We start from the raw sequence: 27,646 nt of genomic DNA, 5'->3' as shown, positions 1-27,646 counted from the left end.
ATCTTTCAGTACATGTTCATACTTCAAGCAAAATCTTCATGCAGTTTTATTTCCAGCAAACAAAGAGAAAGGTTAAAAAATTGGCACAAAATTGAATAGTGTAACTAGCATGACTTATGGTACTTTGACAGAACGCACTTGTTTTCTGTATAGGCTGCATCTTTTGATATTCCTCACAAAATTATTTCATGTTTTGTTTGTTTTTTGAGAAGCAAGCAATTCAAATTTCTAGGGTTACTGAATAATAATAATTTACTGACACCTACTGGAAAAGTTTAATAATAGCACTAGACGATCCTTAGATCCCAGTGTTGGTATTACAAACTGTATTGAATTGTAATATTCTGATTTTCAAGTTTTGCGCACATTTAGAAAGTCAAGCAGAATTAGATTATTATTGTTTTTACTTATTTATGTGACTCTGCTTCTACAATAGTATGATCAGAACTGCTTTAAACACTACGACTATTGCATGTGGTTTATAAATAAATATAAATAAAGACATACTTAATATAAAGATTAAATGCATAAAATTACAGTGTATGATTTTTATATCATCTGTTTTTAATGAAGCACATAAAACAGCAAACAGGTTCTAAACAACAACCCAGCTTCCATACATCCCAAACAAATATACATTAACATTTAAATTAGACAAATATAGGTAAATGCCATAATCACATTGATTAAAAAACAGGCTGTCAATAATCTTTTGTACAGTAACTATCCAATGCTCCTCTAGCATTTGTTGTCTGTGTGAAGTTACTCTTCAGATTCTGTCTTTATTAAAAATCTTGATGGTCTCACCTTCCCTCAGCTTCAGAAACACTTGCTGGAGGTCCCATCTAGTGACAAAAGCGGTTAAGATGATTATATAAATTATATCTGTAACAAAAGTGTCTATATATATTAATTAATTTCTTTATTTTGAGAGGTGAAATCATGGTACCTGTTGAAGAGAGCGTCTCTGGTGGAAGTTGTGTAGAGATAACCTCCCCGGTAACTAGGATCTTGAGCTGAAATTTATATATATATATATATAGTAAGATCATAGTACATTTAGTATGGGTAATTTATTTTACGAATATTTTAAAAAAATCTACATATTTTACACAATGCAGTATTTGTCTTAAAGTTGACTGCTATCGCAAGATTCATTGTAAGAGTTATTGTCAGAATGCCCATAATTTCACATAATTGAGCCATTCATTCATGCATCGATTTCAAGGTCCGTTCATAATAATAACAACTCTCTGTCACATCTATTAAGTATTTTATAAGTAAAGCCTAAAGGGACTTTGTTTCAAGTCATTAAAAGCAGCTCGTTTTATAGTTCAAACATTGATGAATATAATCTGAAGAAACTCATTGTAAACATTCAGTCTGCGGTTTATTCTATATAGCCTATGGTTTATTCATATAAATGTGTTGCTAAATTTAGCAACTTTTCTACTCTAGCAACGTTTTCTTTCTAAAAATGCAGGTAAAAAACCTGTGGAAAAATCAATAGGCCTATAAAATTCCTTCAAATTAACAAAGATTGTGCCCTATGTTACAGACTTTTTAGTGTGAGTGTAGCACACTAACTAACTACTAATAGTAAGAATGTGTAGTTTCACTTGTTTTCTAGCAAATAAAAAAAACAAACTTAGTTGTAATTGTTCAAAAATGTGTAGCCTACTTTTCAAAATTTTAATGTATCTAAAAATAGTTGTTTACATTTTAATATTATATTATGCATTTATGTTATTTTACAAACAAATCTAAATGAACATGTATAAAATATTTTTTTGCTGAGATTTGATACAGTGACACAATTTTAGGTCGTGATTGCGTAATGACGTCATCGCGGGGTGAAACCACAATGTAGTTTAGCAACTTTTAGCAACAAATTAACCTTCCTTTAAGTCAAGTCAAGTCTGCTTTATTGTCAATTCTTCCACATGTACAGTACATACATACAGAGAATCGAAATTGCGTTACTCTCAGACCCTTGGTGCATATGGATAACACTAACAGTAGAGCCTAAAAATCTAGATCAAATATAAAATATAAGATACAACTATACAATAAGGGAATGTAAAAAAGACATATAATAAAAAAATAAAAATAAAGTTAAATAAAGCAGCGCAAGGCACATGGCAGATAGAGTGCAAACCAGTGAACAAACAGTGCAGATAAAAAGATTTTTAGTACAAAAAAATAAAAGCTTATTCAGTCTGATTAAAGTGACAAAAGGGTTCAAGAGCAGTTATTTTATTTAAATTGACTGATGAGGTGGTAGAATGACGTCAGTTCCATGGTGAATGAGGTAGTGAGCAGACCAATGCTGCACAAAGTGACTGGTGCATGTCATCGTATGTTAGTGGGAGGGGGGGTGGAAGGGACCTGGGGATGTGGGACTTGGGGGGGGGGGGGGGACGGATTCCGTAAATTTCCTGGAGGGAGGGGAGAGAGACACCAATGATCTTCCCAGCTGCTCTCACTATGCATTGCAGAGTCTTCCGGCAGGACGCGTTGCAGGCGCCATACCACACAGTGATGCAGCTAGTCAGAATGCTCCCGCTGGTGCCTCTTTAGAAGGTGTACATGATGGGGGGTGGGGCTCTGGCTCTCCTCAGTTTGCGGAGGAAGTAGAGACGCTGTTGTGATTTCTTGGCCAGTGCTGCGGTGTTGTTGGTCTAGGAGAGGTCCTCTGTGATGTGCACACCCAGGAACTTGGTGCTGCTCACTCTCTCCACAGTCGCACCATTGATGGTCAGAGGAACATGTTGAGTGTGCGCTCTCCTGAAGTCAACAACAATCTGCTTCGTCTTCTCCACGTTCAGAGAGAGAGATTGTTGTCACTGCACCACACGGCCAGGCGGCTCACCTCGCTCCTGTAGTTTGTCTCATCCTTCTTGCTAATGAGACCCACCACAGTCGTGTCATCCGCAAACTTAATGAAGAGGTTGGAGTTGTGTGACGGTGTGCAGTCGTGGGTCAGCAGAGTGAAGAGGAGGGGGCTCAGCACACATCCTTGGGGGGCCTCAGTGTTCAGTGTGATGGTGCTGGATGTGTTGTTGCCGACACGTACTGCCTGAGGTCTTCCAGTCAGAAAGTCCAACAGCCAGTTGCACAGCGAAGTATTGAACCCAAGCTCGACCAGTTTGTGAATGAGCTGTTGAGGGATGATTGTGTTGAATGCTGAACTGAACTCTGAACAGCATTCTGACGTATGAGTCCTTTTTTGTCTATATGTGTGAGTACTGAGTGGAGGGCAGTGGCGATGGCATCATCGGTCGACCGGTTGGACCGATATGCAAACTGGAATGGGTCCAGGGAGGGGGGGAGGGCAGACTTGATGTGGTGCATGACTAGCCGTTCAAAGCACTTCATGAGGATGACAGTAAGTGCAACAGGACGGTAGTCATTGAAGCAGGATGGAGATGGCTTCTTCGGGACTGGAATGATGGTTGTAGTTTTGAAACATGTGGGAACAACAGCCTAACTAAGTGAGATGTTGAAAATGTCTGTGAAGACATCAGTGAATTCTGCTGCACAGTCTCTCAGTACACACCCAGGAATGTTGTCAGGACCCGGAGCTTTGCGTGCATTGATCCTGCTGAAGGATCTCCTCACGCTGTCCGGGGTCAGCGTCATCACCTGGTCACCGGGAGGAGGTGGAGTCTTCTGTGCAGTGAAGCTGTTTTGTTTCTCAAAGCGAGTGAAGAAGGTGTTCAGCTCGTTCAGCAGAGAGATGTTGCTGTCACAGGTCCGCTGTGGGGGCTTGTAGTCCGTAATGGTCTGTATCCCCTGCCACAGGCTCCAAGTGTCTCTGCTGTCACTGAATTGATGGGCTATCCTCCTGGAGTACTGTCTCTTAGCCTCTCTGATGCCGCGGGATAGGTTGGCCCTGGCTGTCCTCAGGCCCACCTCATCTCCAGCTCTGAATGCAGCGTTCCGCATCTCCAGGAGTCTGTAGACCTCCCCTGTCATCCACGGCTTCTGGTTAGCCTGGACAGTGATGGTTTTTGTGACTGTTACATCCTCAATACACTTGTTGATGTAGGCAGTGACAGTCTCTGAGTTCTCCTGGAGGTCAGTGGTGTTATTGTAAGTGGCAGCCAGTTAGTATTCCAGTCAATTGTGTCAAAGTAGTCTTGAAGAGCTTCTGACGATCCTTTCGGCCACACTTGAATCTGTTTTTGAACTGGTTTGGCGACTTTAAAATAACCATGGTTCTATTATAGTAAAACTGTAGTAACCCATGGTTTTTTGGCGTGTTGACTACCATTTGTATAACCACAGATTTACTACAAATACAATGGTTAAACTATGGTTAATATAGCAAAACCATGGTTAATTTGTGATTACCATGGTTTAACTACATCAACCAAACACAATTGGTTTTATTTGTAGTAAAACCATGGTTAATTTTCGTAGCATGACAGTAATGTGGTCTGAGGCACCAAGGTGGGGGAGGGGGAGGGCTTTGTAAGCTCCTCTCTGTGTGGTGTAAACAAAGTCTAAAATGTTTTTACCTCTTGTTGGAAAGTTAATGGTGTATTTTTAGAAACACACTCTTGGGGCTCTATTTTAACGATCTAAACGCAAAGTGTAAAGTGCACGGCACAGGTGCATTCAGGGAGTATCCAAATCCACTTTTGCTATTTTAACGACGGAAAAACGACATGGCGGAATTTGTTTGCGGAAAAGCTGAACGCTTCTCAAGCGAAGAAACCGATCTGCTCATGCGCAAAGTTAAAGCGTGCGAGCAGTTCATCTACAGGACAAGCAGGAATCCACCAAAGCTTCCCGAGGTGAAGAAGGCATGGGATGATGTGTTGGATGCAGGCTTTCAAATAGCTCCTTGCGATGAGTCAGTTAATATATGTGTGTGTATTGGCATGATTGTTCAATTAATTAGCCAATTTCATTTTCATTATAAGTAGTAATAGGCTGAATTTCAAATAGGTAGCCTAATTCTAATACACGCAATGACTATCCATCATTACATTTTTATATGTATGTAGCCTACACAATAATATTATTTTACATTGTCATCCTTTTGTTTTTAATATTTGATGCGCATCCCTGTGTGTAATAAGCAAAGTCAACGCGCACTGTGGACCCATGCCCAGAGGCGCATTTTCTACCAACGCGCTCTTTAAATAACAAAAAAAAAAAAATATTGCGCCATTGACTTTAGACTTTAGACCAGGTTTGAGTTGGTCTATGTTGCGGTCTATTTTCAGCTCCTTAAAATAGCAATGCGCCTGAACACACCTCTTTTTTAGACCAGCACGCCCACGGGCGCACAAATGGGCGCAAATGCATTTGCTAATTAAACGACGTGGCGCTGGACGGGAACATGCAAACACACTTGCGCTGCGCCTTGCGTCGCATTGCACCCGGGTGTATGATTGGGCCCTTTAAGTCAGCATGGTTGAAATCCCCAGCTATGATGAGAAAAGCATCAGGGTGTGCTGTCAGCTGCTCACTGATGTGCTGGTGCAGTTCATTTAGTGCATCGTTCCTGTTCGGGGGAATTTTAGCAACTTCCCTTGAAAATTAGTTGGCAACCCTGGTTAAGAAAAAGAGTTATGAAAGTGGCGATCATAGACATAATATGCACACAGGATGTAACACGCCAAAAAAAAAAAAACGGAAGAAGAAGAGTTCTGAAAGTTCTTATCTGAGTCGCACCCTGCAGATTTTTTTAGAAATCCACACGAAGGCTCTTTGCGGACTTTCAGAGGTGAGGACATTTATCTTGCTCTTGTACTTATGCATATAGAAGTTGAATATTATTCGTTGTGTAATCTCTCATTTGCGCGTCTTCAGTTACGGGCGATGCAGACGCATTTAGTTAAAGCGACGCGTTTGGTGATTTAATTAACGCGTATTAAAACGCATCAGTAATAAAACGGGAATGCATTGTCAGTATTTTGCAAGCCATATTATGATTAGGAGATCCTTGTTTTCCATTCATTATGTCATGAGAAAATACAAATAATTATAAACATGATTACATTTTTTTCTTTATCTGATGTTTATGTGTATTTATGTGTTTGTAATTTTTAAATATTATTTACTGTCTTCAATTCTGCCGTCATTTCCATCATGAGAGACACACTAAATGTTAAAGGAAAGTTTGTGATGTTTAACTTGAATCAAAAGATCATTTTATTTTTAAAAACATGTACTTTTAAAATTATTCACTGCACAAATAATAATAAAAAAAAAACTAAACCACTTTTGCAAATTTTTTTTTATGCCTCCCATTTCCCAGTATACGGGTAACTAACATAATCAGGATTTGTTTATGCAGTATTCAGAGAAAACACTGTAGTTGTCCAAGTCAAGTACAAATAACGTTTTATTTATTTATTTTTTTAAATTATGTGCGACCAGCTTAAACAAGCCTTTATCAGACAGACATACCGAGAACTTAAGTGCAGCATGCTTCTCAAACCAGTTTGTCAGAAATGTGCTGCTGTTTCATGATAGTGTCTTTGTATTGACTTGTTTTAACATGATCGTGGACAGGGACAGTGTAGATGTGGATCAATCCTCTCCATGTTTGTTTTAAACTTTTTTTTCTTAGCTGCTGCATGTGCATTATGCAGTACAGAACTGAAATTAAGTTCAGAACAAACTCAGTTTTATTTCTCACTTCTGAATTTCTGCTCATGAATGTTGTGTTCCTGCAGGAATCATGTTGGGATCAGTGGTTGTAGGTATAGGCATCGCAGGATGTGCGCGGATGAGAGATTTACTCGCTCCTCTGCCGTCCAGCTCTGCTGAGAAGTTCAGCATCAAGGGCTTTGTGTCCAGGTCAGTGCATCATACAAACACACATGAATCAAGTCTGACTGGCTTAAAGCATGTATGTTACAGGTTTGTTTCTTTTGACCCCCAGAACATAAGATAAGCTCTCGGTAGACTAATTTCATATCATATGGCAAATATTCACTGTGCTGTTCTTAGTGTGCAGTCTCAGTAGAAATCTGTACACGTACACACATGAACCATGTCGAAATAAATGTCAGAATAGATGCCTGCACTTAAAACGTGTTTTCCAGTCCTCATTTTGAAAGTTTCAGATTTAAAGTTGTACATGCATCAGTACTAGTGGTTGACTGATATGACTTTTTCAATATTTAAAAGTAGAAAACAGTTCTTAAAATCCAAAGCAGCTATTTGAAATTGTAATAATATTTTACAATATTGCTATTTTTGCTGTATTTTTGATCAAATAAATAGGATACTTTCATAACTATATATATATATATATATATTTAAGATGAGTTAAGACATCTTTTTAAATTTGCTTATGAGTCTTAATTGATATTGTGTTCAATATCAATTCAATTGATATTTTTCTTGTTTTTTTTGTCTTTCCTTGTGAACTTCTTAGGTAGTATTTGAGTAGGTTTTTTATGAAATTGTATTGTTAGTGTTTTTTTAATGCCCCTGTGAAGCACTTTGAGTTGCACTTTGAGTTGCTTTGAGTTCATGTATAAAAAGTGCTATAAAAGTAAATGTTTGTTTATATATATATATATATTATATATATATATATATATATATATATATAAACAAACATTTACTACTGTATATTTATTTATTTATTTTTTATTGTGAGCTCAAATGTAGTACAAATAAACTACAAATCAGATACAATGTTTTGTAGATAGATAGATAGATATTATTATTATTATTAATTTATTTTTCTAAATGTTCACAATTGAACTTGTTATATATTATTATATTATGTATTATAATTACTTAAAATTATTAACAGATGTAGAGGCCTATTTTCAAAAAGATTATTTTCTCTCTTAGATTTTTATTCTCTTCTCAAGACATAGTCATGTGTCATTTAAAGATAAATAATTAGGAATATTTAAGCTTTTCTTATAGTTCATATAAATTTGATTCTATCTAAAGTTCTGCTGGTGTTTTGTGTTTGTGTAGGAGGAGTCTTGAAGATCAGCAGGGTGTGAAGCAGATCTCCATGACCGAGGCGTTGAGCAGAGATGACATCCATGTGGCGTTCATATGCACGGAAAACACCAGCCATGAAGAGCACATCAGGTGACACACCGACTTCCTCCTCACACACGTAATCACTCCTGACTCCTCACACATGGCAGAAATGATCATCTCTCCCTGATCTGCTCAATCTCAGGCAGTTTCTGGAGGCGGGAAAGCATGTGTGTGTTGAGTATCCCGTAACCCTCAGCTACACGTCTGCAGTAGATCTGTGGAGTCTGGCTCAGCAGAAGGGTGAGTTTCTGTCCTGATCTACAGCTGTGGATGCATAGCATGTCTTCTGGAGACACCTGAGTGAATATTTAAAGTGGTAGAAGTTTGTCTTTATATAGCAGTTAATGACTGCAAGATGGCTGAATGTTTAACTTCTATCTGTATGGTATCTTCAGGCCTGGTGCTGCATGAAGAACATATTGAACTCCTCACTCCTGAATTTAAACAGCTGAAAAAAGACATAGCTGGGAAAACTCTGGAGGAGGGAACGCTGCGCTTCACAGGTAGTGACTGTATAATAGTATGCAGTTCATCTTTTTAAAGGCTTCCACCAGGGTTTTGAGTGATGGTGATTTTTTTTTTCCTTCTCAGCTGGATCCCTGAAGCCAAATTTTGGGTTCCCGTCTTTCAGCGGTATTTCCAGACTGACCTGGTTGGTTGATCTTTTCGGGGAGCTCACGGTTACTGCAGCATCTCTAGTGGAGGAGAAAGAGAACAAATACATGAAGATGACGGCACACTTACTGACCCAGCAGCAGAAGTGAGTACACTGCATCCACAGACAGCTGTTTTTACATGTTTGGGATTTTTTTTTTTTTAATGTAATATTTGTTTTTAAATGTATACATAATTTTCTTAAATTTAAATGTAATTTATCTTAATTATATTCTATGTATATTTTTTTAGTGGATAGCTGACAAATAACACCAAGATTTGAGGTTAAAATATAAATGAATGTGTGCAGATAATGCATATTTTCAGTGAAACAGGTCACCATTTCATCAAGTTTTCCACATAATATATAATACAATAAATAAATGAAAAAAATTGCATTTAAATTGTCATGTAGAGTGAGAAATAATTGGAAAACACTTAAAAACATACACATTTTATGAAGAAAACTGGTTGCTTACTGGTGCAAGTCGAAAGATCCCATGCACAAAACCTGTTATCATCTGTCATTTATTTATTTATTCTTTTTTTATATATATATATATTTCAATGAATAGCTGAATGTAAAATGGTGTGTGTGTGTGTGTAATATATATATAATTTCCTAAATTTCATAGCTGAACAATATGGCCATGAACACAAAGATGTTAAGTTAAAATGGAAATGATTGTACTTCATGAAATGAATTTATATTCTTTGAAGTAAAACTGCTCACCATTGTTTCAAGATTATTACTTCATAATAAATGAATAAATATAAGTCTTATATTTTTATTTATTTATTTATTTATTTTATCCTCTGAGTTTTTTCTGACACAGGCCTCTAACTTGGATTGAGAGCGGGGTCCCGGACTGGGCAGAGCCAAACACATACACCTTCACTTCCAGGACGCCAGCATCACGGAGCTTCCTGCAGGTCAGCGGGAGCCGGTCGGTCTGTTCATGCAGGATCTGGTGCTGTTCGGCCGGAAGCTGCAGGGTGAAGTGTCTGCTGCTGAGCTCCAGGAGGAGAGGAGCAGGATCTTACACTGTCAGCAGCTGGCAGACCGCATCCAGCAGCTCAGTGAACACACTCAGGCCTGAACCTGAACCTCTCCACACTGCATCTTCACTAAATAAGAAGAAATGAGTCAGTTAACCCACTGTGGGCATGAGTTCAGTCTTTCTCTGTGTGGAATTGTGGAATTGATGTAGACTGTGGTGTAGAGACAGACGACTAGAGTGGAAAATAATATTAAAATAAATGAATATATAGATTTATTTTCATTTTGAATTTTTTAACAATGAAAATCAGTTTGCTGATCAGTTGCATTTTATGGTAAGGCAATTGCGACTTTTTATTTAACAATTCTGTTTTTTTTTTTTTTTTTTTATGCTTTGCATAAAAGTAAAGCTTGTGAGATAAAAAAAGATTTGGTACATTTTTTTTGTTTTTTTTTTATCCCATGGTGGAAACAAGCTTCCATTCTTTTTAAATTAAAAAATAACTACTTAAAAAAACCTAACATAAGAGTATGACTTGAAATTTGTTCTGTTCCTCACAAAAAAGGACCACATTTATACTCTTTATGCCCTTTTTAGACCTTGACAGATATTTTAGATGAAATATGATTTTTTTCAGTCTTGAAGATTAAAGTGATTAAAAACATGTAATGTAATTCTATCAGCATAAGCTTTAAAGTTTTTAATTTGTAGATGTAATTAATAGTTGTGTGTATATGTAACTAGTGGGCCACATCAGGATATGCAGTAACAGCTCATTCCTTTATTGCATCCTGTAACTCCTAACTCTAGTTATTGATTAATGTAACATGGTTAACTTGCTATCAGACAAAAAGGGATGATTTCTGCTGATGACTTTTTTACAGTTTTGTAGATGAATTGGTATTTAGTATGTGACTTCTACACCGAGTTGTGCTTTAGGGCAGCACATTTGCACCAAATTTCATATAGCCGTTTCAGACAAATGATTCTCCAAGGCACTGTAAAATATTTATGGACTCTTGTTTGGTTTGATACATCATGTCATTAACATATTAACATTAAGTTACTCTGTTGACATTTTATATTTCTGTGAAAACTGGATGAGCTCTGTACATGTTCATACATGCTTTGAGCAAACTCAAAGTCGATTTTCTTATCATTCATGCTGTGGTGTCATTCTTTCCTATCTGTGCTCTCTCTGGGAAAGCACTGAATGAAGCAGATCATAATCTCAATTAAAATGCACATATTGTCTGGGAAGCATTCAGAAAGGGAAAGAAATGTTTTGTGTCTTACTAATATGCAGTGTTTACATTTGTCTTTATGTTTACATATTTGTGTTTTCAGTTAATAAACAAATTGTGCATGCTTTATGAAAATTTGTTATCTGCAGCTGAATCTGCACATTAACACAAGTGCAAATCAGAAGTCTGATAACAAGATTTTTTTTTACACATGGCCACATAAAATTATCACGGTGCAGAAAAAAAAAAAACCTCTCCACGAACTACTAAAATTAAAATATCACTGCTACCATGGTTTGTATTTTGTTGAATAATTGAAATTAAAAGTATTATTTTTTTTTAATCTGTTAGGCGTATATGCTTAATTTTCTTAAACTGAAGCAAAAAAAGGCTTTTTTTTAATGCAAAATATTTTTCAAGTAACACTTTACAATAAAGTTTAAAGTATTATGAACTAACAATAAAAAATGTTTACATTTATTAATCTGTTTCTTATTTTAGTTAATTTGCATATATACTAAGCCATTTTTTGTTTGAAGTTATATAAATTAATTTATGAACAATATAATTACACAATATAAAAAAATGAACATGCTAATAACAAATAAAACTAAGTGCTTTGATAAAAGCTGTTAAAATTCTTGTTCATCGTTAGTTCATGATATCTAATGCATTAATTACTGCTAAAAACTGAACCTTATTGTACTGTTACCATTTTTTTTTTTTTTTAGCTTTTGAGTTAAAATATGTTTTAGATGAAATCCAGCATTTATAAAACACCATTCTCAAAAGTAAAATATTTATTCATATACATCTTTTTCAGTTGCACAATTTCAACATTTATTCACAAAAAAGTCAGTTCTAATGTCAGGTAGTTGACAAGGGCAGGGCCATTTTTTGATGATTGCAACACTGTCATGTGCACTGATCCACAGAAATGAACTAACAAACTGATGAGAAATATACATTTGGAAAGTGTATCACACACATATGCAGTAAATTGCAACTATCCATTAAAGCCATTATCAGCCAGAATGAACAGCACTTCTTGTTCCACATTATGCAATTTTGATCTCTGATATAAAAATAGCTTCAAATAAATTATAATAAAATTTAATCTTGAAAATAAAGATACATTGTTTACTTGGAAGCAAGCAAAACGGGGAGCTTCAAAGAGCAACTGATTTTGGATCTGGATCTGGTCTAGTGAAAACGTCTCTGGAATGTCTGAAAATGGAAGTACTCGTGTGCATCATCATCATCATCATCATCATGACTCGTGTTCAGCTGGACAAGACATGTCGCTAAACACAACAGTAATATACATACAGAAAAAAAAATCAATGAAATAAAGGCAGACAAAAATTTAAGTCGTAGTTCACAGAACGTCTCAACAACTGCATCAATCAGCAGTCAGTCTTTAGTCTCTATCCTTCAACTGCTGCTCAGATCTTTCTGCTGGCTCTTCTTTAAGCCAATGCAAAGAGAAAAAATATTCCTCCTGGGTGACCATCAGACCTGAGAACAGCAGGGCATTCTGGGATGCTTCTTCTGGAAGTCAAAGCGATGCGGGTTGAAGGAGATTAAAGTCTATGCACAGGTCAGGGGGATTTCTCACGTGGCTTTCTGTCTATAATGAAGGGTCAGGTCTCCACCGCTCTTCCAGATGAAATGCTTTACAGTCCTGAGGTCCATGTTTGGATCCAAAAGCTACAAAAGACAGCAAACATGAACATTAGAGTATGAACAAGCTTTTCACATTGTAACATGAGCTTTGTTTATTTACTAATTAGGAGCACTATGCAAATGATATAATTTTACATGAAACATTCAATGCAGTCCAGCATTAATAAATATGTAAATAATATAAAAGAATCAGAAAGTCCCCAAAACTGTAGGATTGAACTCAAGTTCAAGTATCATTTCACACTGTTTAACTGGGGTTAAGATCATTTTAACCCTGGGTCAATCAATGTTTCACACATGTCACTTTATTATTAAGGCTTACTGGTGTCACTAAAGCTGTGTGAACTTAACCAGCAACCTCGCAAAACTAAATAATGGTCACCTCATTTAAATTCTTTTCAGCATCTGGGGAAAATAAGTTGTTGAACAGCGAAAAATGAGCACATTGGAGTGATGAGGGTGTATCTCTAGTACTTTGTATTTGTCTGGAGGCAGTAAGGAAGGTCTGATAGGGGGTCTAACCTGATCTAAACACATGAGCTCAATCTTCTCTTCGGCCACTATTGCCACGTCTTCCTCTTTCTCCTGCTCTCCTGGTTTGTCATTGGCTGAGGAGCTGGTGGTCTGTGACTCCGTGTCGAGGTTGATGATCTTCTCGTAGACGTGTTCCATCACTTTCCGCACCTGCAGCATGTCACTAGCGGACAAACGGTCCCTGAAAACAACAGATTTTGATGAATAATCAGTTTACTGAAGATCAAAACACAAAATATTTAAATGTATAGTCCAGTCAAGTAATGTACAGACAAATGCATAGTCCAGTATGACTTCTAAAAATGAACTAGAAACATTTCAACATAACTGAGCATAAGACTTATCACAAGCATTTTGTCCCAGAAAACTTTCTTTATATACCGTATCTTACAAACACTGCATACTTTTTGAGTGTTTTGGCCCCAGATGACGAATGAGGTTGGAGGTAGAACGGGATCTTGTTGAATTTTGGCATGTTTTTCTGTAGCAGAAAAGAAAAGCAGTCAATATACAATCAAAAACTTTTTTTGAGTCCATATCATGGACACTTAATGGAATGATTGTGGGATATGAAACGCTCACATCTACAGTGATATCAATAACCCACTGAGGTACAGTTTCATTCAGTAACATGGACTCTGTCTCTCCTCCAGAATCACGGCACAATAACCTGGAAATGGAAGGAAATACAGCTTATAATGAAGACAAGATACAGGAAGGAAAGTCAGATGAGTTCAATGTCTTCATCAGTTCTGGACACTGCTGTTCTGACCTAAACAACGTTCTTCCTCCTGCTTCACCAAAGATGACAGGAGTGTGTGGAGGAACCTGGAAGTAGCCGTTGCCCTTCTGAATTCGGCTCTCCTGTTCACCGTTCACTACAGGGAGAAAATTACTAAATCAGAAACCAACTGCATATTTCCATGAATTCCATTAGCTCACAAACCAAGCTTTGCTTAAATACAGAAATAATTCCACACATTCTTTGCTGACAGGGAAATGTCAGTATACATTGTAAAGAACTCAGTGAAAATGTATTAACAGAAATTTATTATTAAATACATACTTATTAAAAATCTTATTTCAATTATTTATAGCAGAATTATTAGCATAAAGGCAAATTCTACTGAATTGCTACATGATAAATATACAGCAAACTATGCTTTAAACAAAGCCATTATGCTTTAAAAAAAAAAAAAAAAAAAAAAAAAAAACTACCAAAATAACTGCATGCATTCATCTGCATTAGGCAATCTCAGAATGCATTGCAAAAAATTCTAGGATGAACTAAAATAACAGAACAGATAAATTAATTTGATTCACAACTGAAAACTATTAACAGAAAATATTTTTTAAATAATAATAATAATCATTATTGCCTTTATTCAAATATTCCTTTACAGAAAAAAAGAAAAATTCTACCATGGTTGAGTTCGATTTCTTCCTCTTCCACTGGGTTTATATGAGTTCTGGGCCAGAACTCTAACAGTGCCTGCAGGAGCAGCCCACCCAGATTCACTGAAACACAAAGAATAGTTATTACATAATTCTTACTGTCAAATGAAGTCGTACGGTCAGAATATGAATGATAAACAAACACTTCAAAAATACCGTTGTTTATCTGTATCATCATCTTGTTTTCTAAAAGTCCTTACATCAAAAAGGTAGTAAGACTTGTTTTAAAAACAATTGCAAAATCAAAGGCATTTCTATCTTGATTTTAAAGGTGAAGTGTGCAAAAAATAAAAATCATACAATTTTTCAAAGAAATTATTAAAAAAAGGCCTCTGAAAAAACTGCCTCAAGAATGTCATTTTTGCAGCATAAATATTAGATATTCAGCTAAAGAATAAAATACTTAGTCACAGCAAAACAACACGAGGCATTTAGAAGAAGACATTACACTTTGGATCAGAGCCGTCAGGGCTTGTAAAACTAGCATCTTTAGCTGCCACCCACGCCGCAAAACAATCACTTTCATCCAGAGTGATAGTCAGCATCTGAAAAGCAGCAAGAACAGATGTAACATTCATTATCTTTCATCTTCACCCTCATTATTAACTTAAAAACAAGCTGCTAACACTCACCCCTGTCTTGAGATCTACAGAAAACCAGTTGGGCACATAGACCATCTTGAACCTCTTTTTAATTTCTTCATCAAAGTCCACTTTACCCAGGTCTTCCCCCTTACATGCCTACCAAACACAGAGTGAGATTAAATAACAACTGGCATCAAGATGCCACAAAAGCTTCTCATCATCTGCTCTTACCTTCAGGACATCCCAGAATGCCACACTGTTATTGGAGTCTTTGGTAAGTATGTGCCTCTTATCATTGAGAATGTGACACTGAACGATGCTGGTGCCACCTGAAATTGAATTCAAGCTCTCAGTCAAAGATGAAATCAATTATAGAAAACAGCTGAGCACATTTTGATCAAGTGAGATCAGTAATCAGTCATTTAACGGGAGGCTTCTACCCAAAGCAACAAGTTCCTTATACAGTTTGCTCATTTACCTTTGATGACCTGCTCTGGCTGTGTACACAGTGGAGTTAACGGGGCACTACAGTCATTGTCATAGTCTCCGGATGCTCTGAAGTTCTGCATGCCCTTTAGAGACTGAGATTGACAAATAAACAAATACAGACAGATATGAGCTGAAGGAATGTTTTCATTCAGTTTAATGCATTTCAGTTCAACTGCACATATACACTACTGTTTAGAAATCTCACCCATTTGTTTACAAATGATTTTGTTGTGGACACCCAAATTGCTTGAGGAGGATCAGCTGATTTGTCCAATTCCATCTGCACAGAGAAAACATCCGATATAAGAGCAGCGTTCTTAAACACTTACATTTGATAATGACTTCATTTCTATATTTTCAAACGCGAAGCAGCTCAAGCTTACCTTCAGGATGGGAGCTTTCTCTTCACATATGAGTAGACGCAAGTCAGGGTTACGCAGATCCGTACAGTAGATTTTTCGGTCACGTCCGCCAGAGTAGATGTGCGTGAAGGCCTCGTTCACCTGCAGGGCCCACACGCCCTCATCGTGGACCCGGTATGTGGCGATGCATCGCTGCTGACCGAGAGACCACAAGCGTATCGTACCATCGGAGCTACCAGAGAGACACTAGACAGAGAAACAGTGCAGGTTTAATGTGTATTTGATGGAAAACCTCAAAGTTAGAGTAACAATGGCTGTGTTCAGACAGGTAAAAAATATAGCTGATTTTTTTGTCATATCTGAAACAAATCTATTTAGCTGTTTGAAAAGCAAAAAAAATAAAAAATACAGATGAAATCTGATGTTTACAAACCATATCCAAATCACATTCATATTAAAATATTATAAGATTTTTTGCATCTCAGTTCGAAAGGCCGGATTCCAAACATTTTTTCTCATAGTTTGGGATCTGATGTACACATGATATACAAAATGTGCTATTATTTCTGGAGCTGTGTTGAAGTGCTACCTGTGTGCCGTCTCTGTTTAACAATAATGATTTGACGTTGTCAGCGTGGCCTTTCAGCTTCATTAGCTTAGCACATGTCCGTGGATCCCAGACCCTCAAGACCTGACCAAAAAAAAGGGCACAAAACATTTCCAATAATCAAAACCTTTTTATTTGAACCTGGAGTTGAAATGACAATCTTCCTTCCTTGAAACCTAAAACCACAAAACTGTGAGACTAACCTTCTCTGTAGATCCTGAGATGATCACGGTTCCTGTCTGATTCATGGCCAGACTGTAGATGGAGTCCTTGTTTCCACTTAGTGAGGAAGCTGTCACAGAAATTATAGATGCAATCAGGGTTATTACACTTAACTAATTAAAAAATAAAAATAAACAGTTAACATTTTGAAATAAAATGTTAACTGAAATAAAATATACAAAAACATAAACTTATTTAAGTTAGTTACAGAGGCAACATTTCATTTTCTTTCAGTTTAACTTGATGTACTGAAATAACTAAAACTAAAATCAAAATGAATAAAAACTATAAACATATTAAATAAACAATAACTTATAAAAATGTCAAAAATACAAGAAATTAAAATTCCAACATTTAATAAAACCTATAACAGTATCTCAGCGATACTATATTGACACTGGATGCAGTGCTGCATTCACTTCGGAAGAAATTCTCCTAATCTTCTGCTTGATTACATGCTTCAACACTAACTCGATGACTCAGAAGGAAGACAGTTTCACACAGAATGACTAAGAGAGTTTGCTCACTGGTGACTGTATTATTAGAGGCAGTCAGAGCCGTCAGTGTGTTCACATCCCACAGGAAGATCTGCCGGTCCAGACCGGCTGAAGCCACCAGCTCCTTTTCCTTCGCATATGCTAAAGCTTTGACGTAGTCCTGAAGAGTGAATCAAAATCGACATAATCACTTTGTCTCATAATCATATAGCACACAAAATGGCAAAAACTCTCTCAAAATTTCAAGCTTTAATCTGTTTTTATATGCAAATTCCTGGAGCTGTTAAATGACCAAATTGTTTGTCAATAGTCAAATGTCTGGCAATACAGGACTTCCATCAGAATAACCCTTATGCATGAAAATTAAACAAAATGAAAGCAACAAACTAAGATAAATATAATAAGAAAAGTACCTTATGTGTCCGTAAAGTGGACATGCAGAACCCTTTGTGTGCATTCCAGACTTTCACGGTGGTGTCCGACGAGGCTGATATCACTGCAACACAGAACGATCCACTGAAACTAGCTAAAGCTCAGGATATACAGTATTTGATGGGACTTGAGCATGAAGTTTCTGTGAAAGCCATATGAGGTGCTTAGACATACATGTTTTTCCATTACAACAGAGGATGATGTCATTCACCCAGTCCGTGTGATGCTCCATTGAAGCGATGTAAGGATCCTGCTGCAATAGTAAACGGCTGTTAGCTGGACTTATCAGAAACATTTGACCACAGAGAGAGATCAGCCGCCTTTGAGGGAGATACAAAGTTAACACTGTCGCTCAAAATGGAAGGTGTGGTTGCACAGTAACAAAATAAGGGATCGAGTGCATTAATATTCATAAATCATGAAAAATGCAGGTTGTACTTTGTGTTGATTGACACTCCATATCCTGATGATGGAATCTCGGCCGGCTGTGAAGAGTCTGTTGAGAGCAGGATCCAACTGAAGAGCGTTCACACCATTACGATTGTACTTCTCCACCTCTTCTCTAATCACGTAGGAAACCTGGAAACATATCCTTATTAATAACTCCAGTTTATCAGACAATCAAAGACTACCTACAGTTTACCAAAACTACAAATTTACTAAAGTTATTGAAAAATGTTATGCCATTAAGAGGCTGTACAACATCTGTATGCAAAGGTATAATGTTTATTTATTTATTTATTTTTTTTATTTCGTTTATTTGTACAGGGACGATGCACAACAGCAGTGTTGTGCCGGAGTTAGCTATAAAGCTAATTTGCATATGCAGTCTCTGGGCAGGATGTTGTTACAAAATTACAATATTAAGTGACAAACAATACAATACATATAACACATACAATATCACATCAAACTACATTAAATTACAAATCCAAGTCAATGATCACATATCTCATTTTCCTTAAGCCATACTTTAAGCGTAGTTTTAAATATATATACAAAGTGTTGTACACTCTCTAATATAAACAGGTATTAAAGTAATCTAATGAACCGAATCTATTTGGACACATTTAAAAATGACTGAACGCCACTGTGTTACATATCATCACTGTACTACAGTAACACAATAGTAATTATTATTTTAAGGGTGGTAATGTTTCGGTTTGTAAATATTAAGGACGCTATATTGGCAACACTTTCCTCAAACAAGTAAACGTATATAAATTCACTAATACATGGTTTTAAAGGCACGAAACATTTTTCTGTAAATTATTACCTGCACTTTTCTCCTTCCAGCAGCGTTCTGCCTGTGATGCGTCGCCATCTTGCATGTTGACAATCAGGGAATGCGTCACTTCCGGAAGATAGCTGGTGTTTGTTGGGCCTGTCCAGATCTGTCACTAGAGGCCGCTATTGAGAACATTTGCGATGTACCTAAATGAACTGTTGATTGTTGACTGATAGATGGCTGGAGTTTTGCCCTTAACCCTTAAAATAAGATTAAGATTTTTTACCCTTAAGATAATGATTTTAAATTTAAAATAGTTCAAATGGCATCAAATTGCACACGACATAACACAAGTTCAAATATATTTAAAAAATATAATAGCATACTGTATAAAATAGCCTATATATCAGAATCAGAATCAGAAAGAGCTTTATTGCCAAGTATGCTTACGCATACAAGGAATTTGTTTTAGTGACATAGGCTTCCAGTACACAGAGACAACAACAACACACACACACACACACACACACACACAAAAAAAAAAAAAAATTTGCAAATAAATAAATTGTATGAACAGTTGTGCTATAGATGATAATGGAATAGAATAGAGTAAGATGCAGAGATGTACTTGGATGGAGAGGTAACAAATGCAAATATAAAAGAATATTGCACATTTTTATTGCATAAGTGGGGAACATTTAACTGTTCATGAGGTAGATTGCCTGGGGGAAGAAACTGTCCTTGTGGCTGACCAACCAGATAACCCTACCTCAGAAGCTCCCACCACATCCCAAAAGTTCAAAAAGGGGATAACTTGGATGAGAGTTGAGCTATATATATATATACAGTGTCAGATAAGGAAGACAACCAAAATGCTTAAATAAATATAACACTGGTTCATGCACAATATAATCTCCATTTAACCCTCCACTTGTTTTTTCCCCCCATTTATTTTTGAGTAAGTAATGTTATATTCCTAAGTATGAATGTAAGCAACTTCTTTAAGGGCAGCTGAGATGTGAGTCCAGCACATGCAGAATGCACATAGAGCAGACAAATGTGTATTTTGCATTAAACATTATCTTGCTTTGTTTGCATGTTTTCTGTCACTGTTAAAGCAAACATGCACATAAACATATTAACATTATAGAGCTTTTTACCTACTCAAAGTCTTCACATACCTCTGTTACGCACAGGTATTACATAAGTTATGCATAAAATAAAAAAAAGAGAGAATCAAACTTAATTTCATTCACCAGGCTTTATTCAGAATTTACATCATCACACAATATGATAAAACCTATAAACCTGCAATATGTCTAGATAACCATGAGTACAAATCAAAAATATTTAACTATGTACTATAAGAGCTTTCAAAAGATTAACGTGATTAACATAGGAAACCATCATGGTGAATTTTCATCTCTGGTAAGCAAAACAATATGGTTGGATTTTTTAATCTGTTAACTATTGGCTTTCATCCAGAGTACAGTAGATGTAAGATACAAGCAACATGACTGTTTGCAAAATTATGTCCAGTATGAAATTAAACAACAGTCTAATTTATCTACTGAATTCCAGTCATAGGCAGAGAGATACACTGCATCATCACATCCACCAATTTCCTAGAATACATCAGATCTAAAAAAGTCACAAAAAACATCTGTTCTCAATTTATTTTTATAAGCTGAGGATATGTTTTTTGACTTAGTAAATCATTAAACATTTCCTACTGGCTTAACAATCACATGTTTGTCTCTCTAAACATTGATAGTTTATAAAAAGCTCAGCAGAGTTCACAACAAAATGTGACAGTATTTATACAAACACTGTCAGAAAAAGATCTCATATGAAAGCACAACGTAGAAACTTCCAGTCAGGTGTGTTGAGGCAAGTTGGAGCTAAACTGAGGACAGTGGCCATCCAGGACCAAGTTTGGACACCCCTGGTATTGTGTGAAACAGGATGTCAAAATATCATCTGTAATCAGGGACCTGAGAGGGTGTCATGTGTTTACTTTTCCATTACATGTATTTATCCAAACTCTCCAGAGCTTTCTTTTTTGTGTATCGTTTCCATTCATCTGGAATCTCACCATCTCCCTGGAATGTCTTACTGTAGTATGTTTCCAGATCTTTCTGGAATCTGCACACAAACCACTTCCAGTAGAGCAGATCACTGAAGTCAGGGGTGATGCTCCAGTTAGCATAATTACAACCTCCTTTTCTGTATTCTTTCCAGGGGACTGCATCATCTGTGGAATTCGGATAGAAATATCGATCACTCGATACTGCTGTCGTGCAGATTTCAACAGCCAAATTTGTTGTTTCTCTGTAAGACCACCCATTCAGACCAATATTGCGGTGGAATTAAACTATGTGATCTCCAAGATGGTCTTCCATTGTGTTGGTGCAGATGGCTTTACAGAAAGGACACTGAACCCAGCAGCACTGACAGAAGTGCTCAATCAAAATCTCATCTGGTCCCTTTCTGCATTTTTCCATTTGTATGTCATTAATGCTTTTAAAACTGTTTTGTAGGTTTGTCATCTTCTCCTTCAGACTGTCACTTAAAAGCTTCTCAAGAAAATCCAAATCTTTAATTTCACTGAGATCCACACATGAGTTCCCTGTGAGTTTCAGCTCATCTGTTAGTGTTGTGGTGAAGCATCTGAACCACATGTTGCCGTCTCCACTCGTACTCTTGGCCTCCACTGTGGCTGCTTTCATTGCATTACTTACAGTCTCCTCTGTTTGTTTTAGATTTTCCTTGAAAACGTTTAGAATTTTTTGGTTTTGTTTGGTGAAGTATCTTTTCACTTCATTTTTTATGAATTGTTTAAAGTATGATCTGGGATTATGAATATATTTAATGTAATGCTTGAAGTCCTCCTTTTCTGCAAGGAATTTCAGAATGTGTTTCTCCAGATTTGGTCTGTTCTCACAAAATGCTTCTATGTCAGACCTCATCTGTGCTGCCAAACCAATAGCAGTTTCATTGTAAACTGCTTGTAGGATGGACGGTTCAAGATTGCTGCAGATGAATTCACTCTGTATGGTTGCTGGTGTGCCTCTGTAGAAGTTCATGAACACATTGCAATACTGAGTTTTTTGCTTCTCAAGATAAAGTCTCGGGTCACATGCTTCTCTGAATTCTTTGTGGAGCTCAGTAAACTCCTGTCTTGCAATGTCACACACATGAAGACTGAGATCTATGGTAAACTCCTTTTTCAAGATGTAATTTTGGCTCTCTGATTGATGTTGCTGTACAGACTTTTTAACACAATCTGTTATCTCTTGAATGTAACTATCATTATAGCCCCGTCTTCCAACTGGTGAATTCTTTGTTGTTTTCTCAGTTTCCTGAATAATTTTATGAATCAGATCTCTTATTAAAGATTGACATACAGCATTTAGGCCCTTCTTTGAGCTCTCGGTATCTTCCTCTGAAGATGCAGTGTCATCAGAATATTCTGGATCCTTCTTTAGCATTATATAGTCACAATAATCAATCCGGCGGTCTATCAGTTCATAATCTTTCTGATTTAATCGCTCATGAACAAAAGTCAGTTCATGGTTTTCTGATAGGATCTGCATCACATCCTCCCAAAAGTTCAAGTCCTCCAGTGGAGGAGTATCTTTTGTCATTTCAGTGACCCATTTACTCCACATCATGTCAAACTCCTCCTTAAGCATAAGTCCCTCTGTTCCTTTATTTCTCAGGCTCAAAGCTAGTTCCTTGCTCTGAGTGAAAAGTTTATTTTCATACTCTGTCCTTCTTTGATCCAGCTGCTCCCTGGCTTTTTTCTGTTCAATTGCTTCATCCAACTTTCGTTTTGTTCCCATCACAAGGTCATCATGAAGATCTTTGATTCTGGTTTCAAATCTTCCTCGCCATTGACACAGAATTTCTTTATCTCTGTCCTCAAAGTACGACAGCATAGATTTTTCTACCTGCTCTTTTGTCTTTTTCATTTCAGTCAACAAATCATTTTCCTGAACCTTAATGTTTCCATTTGCAATTCTGTTGAAGAGTTTGTCTTCAATGGTCATCATTGCACTTCTGAGGCTCCATGTCCAGTCACTGTATTTAGTTTCCAGTTTTCTGTATACCGCAATCTCGAGTGTGTTTTTGAAGCTGAACACAAAGTTTTCGTTCAGCAGTGCATTCCACAGATCAATAACACGCATTCTGAACTGAGACAGTGTAATGCCATTAGATTTGGAAGCTTTTGAGAGAATGCTGTCCTTTAACTCCTGAATATTTCTGCTGTAGTCAGGGTTCGGTGGTGCCATTGGTGGGCTGCCTTCCCAGAGCTGTGCAAAATGCTTCACATCCTTCTGAACGTCAAACGCAATGACGTCACTGAAAAACTCTGTATCACAGTCTTCCTCTTTAGCGGCGAGTTCAGTCATCTCATCCAGTTTCTCCTGCAGTCGTCTCCTTCCCTCCATGTTTTTCTCTCCAGCTGTAACATCAGAAACGTTCTGATGCACAAACATGCAGCTTGGATTCAGCCTGATCTTCTTCATCCTCATGAAGGCCTGAACAACAATCTGAAGAATGTCCTGCATCTCAGCTGTGTTTTCTCCAAAGACATTGATCAAAGTCATATTTCCAAGACCAACAACAAATGTGGCCATTTCATTGTCATGATTTCTTGTTGACCTTCCGGCCAGTTCTAGGGCACGAAGTCCCTCAGAATCAACGACCAGAATATAGTCAAACTTCAGCTGTGCTTTCATCTCCTCCGACACTCTGACCAGCTGCATGAAAGCTCCTCTGGTGCATCTGCCAGCACTGACGGCAAACTGCAGTCCAAACATGGTGTTCAGCATGGTGGATTTCCCAGAGCTCTGAATCCCTAAAACTGACAACACATAGACTCTCTGGTCTCCCAGTTTCTGGATGAGTGCATCAAGAACAGCAGTAACCCAGATCAGAGGAACATGGGCTGCATCACCATCCATCAGCTCCAGTGGAAATCCAGAGATCATCATCTCTGCTGCAAGACTTGGAAGAGAGGAGAAGTTAAACATCAGTTCATTGTGGTTCCTTTTCACAGATAAACATGATTCATATACCTGACCGATCTCTCTTAGTATGTGCTCTAAGCCAAAGGTTGCAGCTTGTAGTTTCTTAGATACTCTCTCAAGTTCGACTTGTGCAGCACTCATTTGCTGTGATTTATCATGTTTCTTTTTAAGATTGAGGACTGTTGACCACTTTTCATGATACTCATGATGAAGGACTGAGACACTCTCAGTGGTATAATCATCAAGTAGGATACCAAGCCATTTAAGAAAGTATACAGTCTCTTTTCCTACTTGTGAATTCAGTTTTTGGATGAAGATGTGGATAAACTGACTTAGGTCAGATGTTTGCTGCAGTTCACGGATTTTCTGCATTTCTGATTTTTTAGAACTTTTGTTCTTTTCAATGTTGCTTCCCTTATGTAGTTCTCCTAATGTAGGTCGATGAAGTTCTTTATTCTTCTGGCACCACTGATGCCACAGTTTTCCCTGAAATGGCAGGAATGATTCTTTGATTTTAGTCAGATCTTTATCCTTCAGTAAATTTATTATCTGTAGCGCTGCATCTTTTCCTTTCCTGCAGTCATAATCATTAACCTCATCTACTCTGATATTGGAATGTTTAGCCACGTCTTCAGGCTTGAAAAAGGAACATGATTCAGTAGATAAAAGCACATTATTTATAGCTTTTCTGACTTCAAATACAACTGACTGATTTCTGTCTTTCAAACCAATTTTGTATTTCCCTTTCCGCATTTCTGTCAGAGCTAAATCATTGTCAGTAAGAATGCAGATGAGTGGCTTTGAGTCCTTGTAGAAGGTTTGGATCTTGGTCATGCTTTTGTCTTTTTTGTCAAGTTGTGGTAAAATAGCAACATTTACAGAGGCCATTTCAGTCAGGATACCCAGCTGTTTTTCATGGGCTCCTGCATCACCATGGAGGTTACAGAACGCAACACAATGATTAAATCTGTCTGTTTTCTCTCCAGATGGACAGTACCATGCGATCTCCACCACTCCGTCCATCAGGACTCTGGTTCTGCTGCTGCCTGGGCAGTTCCTGTGGAAGAATGTGTTGTGCTTCTCATTGATCAGGCTGTTCATTAGTTGAGACTTGGATGAGGATGCAGGACCAAACCTGAAGAAAGCCACCATTGGGGTTTCTGCTTTGTAGACTGGCTGGATTTTGCTAGAGATTTTACCTGTATCATCAATTGTCTTCCAGCTCTTTTTGATTTGTCGAAATGTCCAGAGTGGGAACTCAATCTGTTGTGTGAATGGATTGGGTACAAGCAGAGGAAGTGCGTACTGACACTGTGACAGTTTAGTCACGATGAGCTGCTTTAGGAAACTATCAGCGCAATGAAACACAGCCATCTGAACATCCATTAAGTGGACAGGATCTGATTTGTTTGTTTCATTAGCAGGTTTTGCAGTTTCTTCAAAAAGATCATCATAGGCATTACCAACACCCTTAAATGAGTCACTGTCTGTTTGGTGTGCGTGATGTTGTTCATTGTTCTCTTTAACCTGGAGGCCTCTTGCTCTGTAGTCCATCATCAGCAATTTTTGTAGAAAAATCTGTGGCATCTCGTCCTCTGCACACGACTCTGGGAACTGGGACTGTACAGCTGACTGAAGGAAATCAACAGCTCTCAGGAGTTGGTGTTTACTTTCAAGGTGAAGCCTTTTAATAAGCTGCTCTGCTGCAAGCTGAAAAATATCATGATGCATGTGAATAGAATAATTTGTTAAAAAGATTTCTAAAGAACATTTCAAAAATATGACAAGTAATAAAATATGAACAAACTACAAAACATTTATGTCAATTTTAGCAAACAAGCACGGTTTATATGTTTATTATGCTTGCAGAGAAGTATTTAAAAGATGACAGAATAAAGTTAAGGGAACTTCAGTGTTACATTGTTACACCACTAGGTGATGACAAGTGACTTTATTACTGAATCACAGAACCATTCATTCAACTAACAGCATATAGTGCTGAGTGAGTAGAGCAGAGCAGGTGTTTTCAAATCATTTTATGGGAGCCAATCAACACCCTCACGTGGTTGACTGCAGGACTGACAGCAGAGAAGTGCTGAGTGGCCATGAACTTTCAAAAGTTTATTCAAAAACCACTGAATGGCAAGGCAATCGCCATAAGGTGTAGGTAACCATATTTGTCGTGATCATTTAAAAATATGCTGTTTGTGCTGGAGATTCTGCTGGATTTAAAGCGTGATTCATATATATATATATATATATATATATATATATATTAATGCTACTTGTTCAATTTGGACATCTGAATATCACACCCATATCTGCTTGTTGGGCATTTAATTTCAAATGGTTGTATTTATAGGGACTTGGCCCTCCCTAGCGTTTTCCACCACACTGGAAAGGTTTTCCACTATGTTGAACATGTTTGCAGGAATTTGCTCCTATATACACATAAACATCAGTGAGTTCAGACGCTGAGTTTGGACACCTAGGTCACAGCATTTCAAAAGATCCTTAATGATCCTTAATGATCCTTAATAATTTTTTGTCACGTGTCAGTGGAGGATTATCCATGACATCATCTGGATCACGATCATTTACTTGGGGGTTGTCCAGGACGTCATCTAGATGTTGATGTCTCCCTGGAGGAATCTCATCATCTGGATCTCTTGTTAACATGTCCATGACAGGCTCATCCATTATTATTTGACTGAAAAGAAAAATTAACATTAACCATGTCTGGTAGATCTGATGCCTCAAACCAAATACAATATAATGTTTTGTATACAATTTCATAACCTGTCTAATTTTACACATACCTGCAAACTCAGAAATCACTCAGTTATTAGTTATTTTTAACATGCACTGATTGACAAGTGTAAATTATCCACTTAATTATTTCCAAAATTCAAATTCATAAGACATTCATGTAGAGGTAACGCCAGTGAACACCAGATTTGTAAGGCAAGACGGAAACTCTGATCTCCTTAAATAATTAGCATTACAGTCAGCAGGCCTACACTACAGTAATAATAATAATGTGCATTATTCATGATATATTTAATAATTTAAAAAAAAAAAAAAAAAAAAAACAATTTAAAATATAAAAGTGTTGTCACAATAATGGGGTTTCTTTGATATGAAAAATAAATATATTTTTCCATTAATGTAAACTTCCTGAGGTGGTAAAACACTGGGAAAAATTACACTGTACAATGGAGAAAATATGCAATATAATATCTTTGCAATATGCATATGTTTACTTCAAATGTCTTTATAGAGAAGGTTTTTTTTTTTTTAATACCCAGAATAGGGTGGTGTGAGCATTATGGAATGCTATGGGTTTTAACGGTTCAAGTTTATTACGGTTCAGTACGTATTGCGGTTTTAGGGTCATGGTTCCATATAGGTAAGGAGGAGTATTACCTTTAAGAGTGGCCTTTTATTGTAGCCAGCCTAATGCACACCTGTGCAATAATCATGCTGTCTAATCAGCATCTTGCTATGTCACACCTGTGATGTGGATGGATAACCTCGGCAAAGGAGAAGTGTTCACTAACACAGATTTAGACAAATTTGTG

At 37.1% G+C, this 27,646-nt stretch overlaps 3 protein-coding genes across 4 annotated transcripts; 1 reads left to right on the top strand and 2 right to left on the bottom strand.

Annotated features, from left to right (window-relative positions):
* The first annotated feature begins 5,408 nt into the window (after positions 1–5,408).
* On the top strand, positions 5,409–11,150 carry LOC109049161 (biliverdin reductase A-like). Its single transcript, XM_042711978.1, is given in 8 exon segments — positions 5,409–5,740; positions 6,696–6,819; positions 7,963–8,082; positions 8,177–8,274; positions 8,430–8,537; positions 8,626–8,794; positions 9,525–9,538; positions 9,541–11,150. Coding segments are annotated over 7 exon segments (876 nt in total). The 5' UTR covers positions 5,409–5,740; positions 6,696–6,700; the 3' UTR covers positions 9,789–11,150.
* A 565-nt stretch (positions 11,151–11,715) lies between these two features.
* Positions 11,716–19,231, bottom strand: LOC109062701 (WD repeat-containing protein 48). Of its 2 annotated transcripts, none has more exons than XM_042711967.1 (19): positions 19,078–19,231; positions 18,240–18,380; positions 17,976–18,051; positions 17,783–17,865; positions 17,400–17,529; positions 16,854–16,942; positions 16,633–16,734; positions 16,065–16,289; positions 15,887–15,961; positions 15,671–15,773; positions 15,424–15,521; positions 15,241–15,348; positions 15,057–15,153; positions 14,576–14,671; positions 13,926–14,031; positions 13,736–13,823; positions 13,558–13,634; positions 13,142–13,334; positions 11,716–12,643 (listed from the first exon to the last, which is right to left on the bottom strand). In XM_042711967.1, the coding sequence occupies exons 1-19, from the start codon at positions 19,123–19,125 to the stop codon at positions 12,548–12,550; spliced, it is 2,031 nt and encodes a 676-aa protein (XP_042567901.1). In that variant the 5' UTR covers positions 19,126–19,231; the 3' UTR covers positions 11,716–12,547. The 2 variants fall into 2 exon arrangements, with proteins under 2 accessions (XP_042567901.1, XP_018935316.2); XM_019079771.2 differs by having other exon boundaries at positions 17,976–18,054; positions 19,078–19,230.
* Positions 19,232–20,290: 1,059 nt separating this feature from the next.
* On the bottom strand, positions 20,291–27,026 carry LOC122134895 (interferon-induced very large GTPase 1-like). The gene is made up of 2 exons (XM_042711955.1): positions 26,667–27,026; positions 20,291–25,775 (listed from the first exon to the last, which is right to left on the bottom strand). The coding sequence occupies exons 1-2, from the start codon at positions 26,880–26,882 to the stop codon at positions 21,399–21,401; spliced, it is 4,593 nt and encodes a 1,530-aa protein (XP_042567889.1). The 5' UTR covers positions 26,883–27,026; the 3' UTR covers positions 20,291–21,398.
* Positions 27,027–27,646: the final 620 nt, after the last annotated feature.

This window comes from Cyprinus carpio, chromosome A2 (assembly GCF_018340385.1).
Source record: "Cyprinus carpio isolate SPL01 chromosome A2, ASM1834038v1, whole genome shotgun sequence".
Taxonomy (NCBI): domain Eukaryota; kingdom Metazoa; phylum Chordata; class Actinopteri; order Cypriniformes; family Cyprinidae; genus Cyprinus; species Cyprinus carpio.
The sequence above is the reverse complement of the archived record's forward strand: the minus strand, read 5'-3'. Positions and strand labels throughout refer to the sequence as shown.